Source organism: Elephantulus edwardii, unplaced genomic scaffold (genome assembly GCF_000299155.1).
Source record: "Elephantulus edwardii isolate Elephantulus edwardi_28Jun2011 unplaced genomic scaffold, EleEdw1.0 scaffold00027, whole genome shotgun sequence".
In the NCBI taxonomy this organism is placed as follows: Eukaryota; Metazoa; Chordata; class Mammalia; order Macroscelidea; family Macroscelididae; genus Elephantulus; species Elephantulus edwardii.
This window is the reverse complement of record NW_006399777.1, coordinates 21,612,770-21,619,276: the sequence shown is the minus strand read 5'-3', so window position 1 is coordinate 21,619,276 and position 6,507 is coordinate 21,612,770. Positions and strand designations below refer to the sequence as shown.

The 6,507-nt window shown below is 38.8% G+C and overlaps 1 protein-coding gene across 1 annotated transcript in view; it reads left to right on the top strand.

The window, feature by feature from the left end:
• The first annotated feature begins 2,799 nt into the window (after window positions 1-2,799).
• The window catches only part of PIK3CB (phosphatidylinositol-4,5-bisphosphate 3-kinase, catalytic subunit beta), a 79,306-nt gene continuing 75,598 nt past the window's right edge, over window positions 2,800-6,507 (top strand). The window contains exons 1-2 of the mRNA XM_006883392.1: window positions 2,800-2,986; window positions 6,109-6,334. Coding sequence (XP_006883454.1) covers window positions 2,816-2,986; window positions 6,109-6,334 — 397 coding nt within the window. The 5' untranslated portion in view covers window positions 2,800-2,815. The remainder of the gene's footprint in view (window positions 2,987-6,108; window positions 6,335-6,507) is intronic.

Sequence of the window (6,507 nt, the reverse complement as noted above, 5' to 3'; positions counted from 1 at the left end):
TTTACTCTGGAGGCTAAGGTTTGCCTGATACAGGCCGTGGTCTTTGTAATCACTTGTTATGTGTCAGAGAGCTGTACAATGACTTTGGATGATAAAAGGGAATTGATGCCTTTGAGCTGTGGTGCTAGCTAAGAGTATTGAATATACCATGGACTACTAAGAAAACAAACAGGTTCGTCCTGGAGAGGATTAAACTGGGGTGCTTCTTGGAGGCAAGGATCCTGAGGCTTCGTCTGACATACTTTGGACATGTTGCAAGGAGATCCTTGGAGAGGACCATTATGCTTGGGAGGGTGGAAGGACAGCGCAGGAGGGGAAGGCCCTCTGTGAGGGTGGATTGATTCAGTGACTGGGGTAATCAGGGTGGGTGTGTTGGAGACAGTGCGATTGGCACAGGATAGAGCAGCGTTTAGGGCTGTTGTACATAAGGTCGCTATGAGTCACAGGTGTCTTGACGGCATATAACAACAGTTGGTGGATCTAGACTTAACTAGATTCAGGTTTATTCTTTTATGTTTTCTTAAGCCAATAGTTCCCAGTATGTGGTGAGTGCTTCTTCCTATTGCAGTATACGAGGAGGCTTGTAATTTGGAGGCTTGTAATTTCGTCTTGTCCCGCTTTTCAGTGATTTTCATGTAGATCGGGGGATTCAGGTGGTGCCAACCCGATAAATTCATTATAGTGGGCTCGGTATTCCTTCTGTGAGTTTTTAACATGCATATTGATGATTGTTGTGTAGAGCCATTAGTTCACAGCAGGTTACAGAATGGTGACTTTCTAATGATGTCACTTTTTTTTGTTTTATACTTTGAGCTTATATTCTGAAAACTCTTAAAAAGAGAGCTTAAACCCTGTGAACAATTTGGTTAACCTGAAGAGTTAGGTTAGTATAAGAAGAGTAGATTAAAGGTTTGACTTCCCTCCTGTTGTTTTCAGAATCGTTGTGTCATTCAGTCAGAGCCGTCCTTTCTAACTGTCCAGGTGGAGTCCAACTCACCACTGACCCTGAGTGGGTTTTCAGAGACAGTGAACCACACAGGAAGTGACTGCCTGTCTTCTTTCCGTGAAGCAGCTGGGGGGTTTGAACTGCATGCCTTTGGGATGGCAGCACAACTCCTTACGACTGGACCACCAGAGCTCTAGTGATGCCCAGTGAAGAGTTTCTTAGCTTTTTGTGAGGATATTCATGCATACATTTCTGTATTTACGTTTGTTACAGTTTCATCCTTACTGTTCTCGATCACCAAAAATGCAGAACGTTGGCACCTGCTCTTGTGACAGAATGCTTTTGTTCTTAGAGTAAATGATATTTGAATTGTGGTTTATCCAACTTCAGTGCTCATTTTCTTCATCTACTAGTGTTGTGCTGTCTCTTTTTTTAAAAAACCTTATTGAGTGTACATTTACAAAGCCAATTTGTGTATGCCTGTGTCTCCTTGAAGAACTGCCTCAAGGAATTGATAGAACTTAACCAGCACAGATGAAAAGTATATTTGTTGGGAGAGGGGTTTGATCAGTGGGGTAGATTCCACAAGGGCATCCAGGTCTGGCTGTAGCGAGTCAGAGGGTAGCATGATACCAAGGACCTTTGGTGCAGTGAGGAGCATAGGAAAGTTTGCTGGACATACAAGGGCCTTGCCAGCTAAACCGAGGGGTTTGTTTTTCAGTACTAAGGCCATGACCTAAAAATGTAGTTTGATTTCCTTCCTGTTGACTCTTTGTGTCTCCTGTGAGATGAATAGAAAGTTATTCTCTAGCATAAAACTATTTTTTATGAATGTTTTTATCATTCATATACATTGTATTTCATGCATGCCATTGTGTTTTAAACAGTCTTTCATTTACATTATATTTTGTTCCTTTCTTTGTGGATTTCTCCCCCTTAATCGTCTTATTAATAACTACTTTGGTGAAATTGTGTAAGGCAGCTGCTTCATAGGATGAACCCCCATTGACTGCCATTTTCACTGGCCTTAACACAGAAAAACTCAGCTGAATAATACTTTCTAAAATAAGACATAGACTCACCAGTTGAGTGGTTATTAGCTGTATTTTTCAAGTTCCTCAATCCTTAAACCTACAATTCTTTCAGACCTAATACACTCAACTTGAATTTGAAACGATGTGACGTATTAATTATGTATTATGTAACTAATGTAGGAGCTCTGGTGGCCTCGGGGTAAGATGCTGCGCTGCAATCCTAAAGGCACACGGTTTGAATCCACCAACTGTTCTGCGGGAGAAGGATGGGCAGTCTTCTCCCATGCAATTACTGCCTCTGAAAACCTGCTGGAGAGTCAGCTATGGGTTGGTTCCGACTCGATGGCAAGCAGCACTCCTTACCCCAGTGTAGTAACGTGATCAAGTTTATTTCAATTACTTATTTCTGGTTTCTTACAATTTTCTTTTTTTTTTATTAAAAAAAATCCCATCATTTGCCTTCCTGTTGCATTACTAAGGGAACTCTGGTGGTCTAGTGGGTCAAGGATGTCACTGCCAACCCAAAGGCAAGTAGTTTGAACCCACCAACTGCTCTGAGGAGTAAAGATGGGCTGTCTGTTCCCATGTGATTTACGGCCTCCGAAAACTCACCAGAGGGGTCACCAGTGAGTCGGTTCCGACCACTCTAATTAATTTGAAGTTTGTCTTTTTGAGTAACATTACTGCTGTACTGACAGGGGCTTTACCATTGGTAGCCTGGTGAATGAGGAGCTAGCGTGGAGTGCTTTATCGTTTCTTACTCTAAAGTTTGTCTGAAGATCTGTTTTTGCTGATTTCTTCCTGTTGACTGAATTCCAGGGCCCCATGGTTATGAATGTGCTTCAATTCCATAATGCCTCCTGCTATGGCAGACATTCTTGACATCTGGGCTGTAGATTCGCAGATAGCGTCTGATGGCTCCATACCTGTGGATTTTCTTTTGCCCACTGGGATCTATATCCAGTTGGAGGTACCTCGGGAAGCTACCATTTCTCATATTAAGCAGGTATGTAAATAGATGAAATTTCTGTAAATTTGGTTTCTTGTCTTAATGAGAGGAAAGTGGGATTTTCTTATAGAAAATATTAGTAGAAAGGCTAAACCTTTAAGTAATTGTGTTTTAAAGATTTTTATTTATGTTTTGTCTTGGGTGTAGAGATATACTCATTCTCCAATTTTAATCCATGTATGATGCTTAATGAAGAACAAAATATATAAGCAGGAGTGGCATCCACTTCCTAAACAACATGCCTCTGGAAACTATGAACTTAGGTCTTTTGTTTATAGGGTCTTTATATTTTCATTATACTTGTTTATTTACAAAATTTGAATACATTGTTTTTCAGACCAGATTCTTCCAATTTCCCTCACCCTCTCACTCATCAAATTGTACAACCTCATTATTACTCTTCCCTCCCCCTACACATCTCACCTCTCTGCTTCCACCCACCCCCACTTTGGATCCTTATACTCATTCTACAATAATGGTTTTATTTAATGCTTGTCCTTGTGGGATCTGAGTGAGTTCACTCAGCATAATGCTCTCCAGTCCCTCCCAAGGTAGGTAGTAATTGACAAAATCATTATGTCTTTTGTTTAAAAAGTTAAAAATTTTTATAGTTATTTTTACACATTATTTTTCCTGCAATTTTCAGTTAGTTTCTTTTCTCTTTTCTGACGCTGTTTCCTCCCCCCACCCCTTTGGGGTAAATTTAGGGGAAGTGTTTTCTGCTGTTGATTAGATTTTTTTCCCCCTGGTAATAAACGATGCCTTTTTTTGGAAGCAAATATTTTGCAAAATCTTCTTGCCTATTATGCTGCTTTGTTTTTGCATATTAATTTATGAGTACCATTCATGTATGGTGATTACAACATATGAATGAAACTGGAATTCCAAACTTTCTGTTTCATGTTTTGCAAGTAGCTACTCCCGATGTAGAATCAGGGGTCTTGCTTTTTTTAAGAAAAATATTTAAGACTAAACATTTTAAATCCTTTGACGTTGGACAAATTTCTCAATACTTGTCCAGCTTCTTTATCTAGGCGACATTAAAATTTTTAAACCATATAATCTTTGGGGGAAGCTTGAAATTGTCTTAGTTTCCCACTAGGTGTTTGGTACCTATTTTTCTAGTCAGTAATGAAAGTGTAATCATCCCTAGCAATGCAGTGGCTAGAGCTTGACAGGTAACCAAAAGGCCAGCAGGTTGAACCACTCACACCCTCCATGGGAGAAAGGCGCGGTGGCCTCGGAGACCCTCCAGGGCATTTCCACTCTGCCGTTAGGGTCCCTGGGAGTAGGAGTCAACTCAGTGGCAGTGGGTTTGGATTTTTGGAGTGTAGACGTCTCTAGCTATTCCTGAGCCTGAGTTAACTAGTGATACCTTCCTGTCTGGTTTTTCTTTTAATTATTCAAATTTTTATTTTAATGCACAGTATAAGAAGTTCACTTTTAAATCAACTCAATTTTAAAAAGCATGAAATGGCAAATAAATTAGACTCATGTTCGAACAGAGGTCAGTTAAATGTCCAAACTGAAAAGATAAAACAGCCAGAGGTAATTCGATTCCACAGTCTTCGTTAAGAAATTGAACTCTTTCAAATACAGTTTTGCTATGAACTGTCTGTTTTATAGAACTGAATTTTCAGATTGGCTACATTTTTGTTTCCTTACCAAAGGTGTGTTATTTCCCAAGTTTGAAGTTGATCCTGTTTTGGCTGTTGTCAGAGTATGGAATCTCATTTTGATTTCTTTGGTGATTTTCCTTCCTCACTCAGAACCAAAGGACGGGATAGAAAGAGATTGACTGTCTGTCGCAGAGTACAGATCTAGTAAGAACACTCTTTGTGAACAGACAGGAATGCAGCCCAAGTACATTTTAACTTTCCTATGAGAGCGACAATATATGAAATAAAAGGAATCCTTTTAAAGTAAAAATTGTGTTTCCAGAAGTGTTAAATGTGGTAGTGTTCACTGATTATTTTTTTACTGTCCATTGATAGTTCATTTTATTAATTTCATTTCTTTAAAAAGGCATTTTTAAAAAATTTCTGATACAGCTGAATTACTTTACAAAGGTACATTCATCCCACATGTTTTTCTGCAAATCACTATTAAAAGCAAAGAAATAAATGCAGCTTTTATAGCTTTCATGTCAAATTGTATTACCTTTTAAAAAAACTATTTTATATTCTTTGCAAGCAAAACTAATGTATTTTATTTATATACATTGTAACTCACACATTGTTCTATTCACATTGTATTTTATACATTCATTTCCATAGTTATGGCTTTAATTACCTTTGATCTATGCCCATTATTACCCTGCTTTTTCAAGTTCCTTTTGCATCTTTCCTAATTCCTCCCCTGCTTTATTTTTACAGTTGTATAATCCATATTTCATTTAAGCAATTATTACTGGACTTTGGGTTTGTCAACAGGTTTTACTTTCAAAAAAGATTTTACAAACAGCACTATAGTGAGTATCTGTCTTAGTCATCTGGAGCTGTCGTGATAGAAATCCCACAAATTTGTGATTTTAACAAGCAGATTAGTCTTACTATATTTTGGGAGACTCCCACCCAAACTCACTGCTGCTGAGTCACAGCTGACCCTCCACTGAGTTTCCGAGGCTGTAAATGGAATGGGAAGGGATTGCCCATCTTTATCCCTCCGAGCTGCTGGTGGGTTAGAACTGCTGGAGTCACAACTTTTAAGTTAGAAGTACAGCTCCCTACTCCGATTATGCCAGGGGAGAAATCTGAATGCTGGTTACCAGCTCTAGGGAAGAACTTTGTCTTTCTGCCAACCCCAAGAGAGAGCCTAGGGTCTTTGGGTCCCTAGTTACTGTCACGTGTCTTCCTCTGACTCCCACACTCAATCCCTTCTTCCTTATTGCTGGCTTAATCGCACTTAGCTCTAAAGAGATGGACTTAAAACATACCTTACACTAATACTGTGTGAGTAGCCTAACAAAGAAAAGCCATTCCTAAATGGGATTATAACTCTAGGCCGAGGGACTTGGGTTTACAGCATAAATGTTTTGGGAGACAAGTCTGTATCGATACACTTCTGTACACTTAAGTGTTTTCTGTTCCACAAAGTGCCTCCTGTTATTTCCCCCGCAGATGTTATGGAAGCAAGTTCACAATTACCCACTGTTTAACCTCCTTATGGAAATTGACTCCTATATGTTTGCATGTGTGAATCAAACTGCTGTATATGAGGAGCTTGAAGACGAAACAAGAAGACTCTGTGATGTCAAGCCTTTTCTTCCCGTTCTCAAATTAGTGACAAGAAGTTGTGACCCAGGAGAAAAATTAGACTCAAAAATTGGAGTCCTTATAGGAAAAGGTAATTTTAAAATGTCTTAGCATAAATATAAATTGTCAATATATCCTGTATGAGCATGTAAGAACTAAATTTTAAGGTGATAATCCTTTTTTTAAAAAATTTTATTTTATTAATTTTAATGAACATTTACAGAGATTTTGGATTTCCATTCATTCATTTTTGCACTCTTTTCT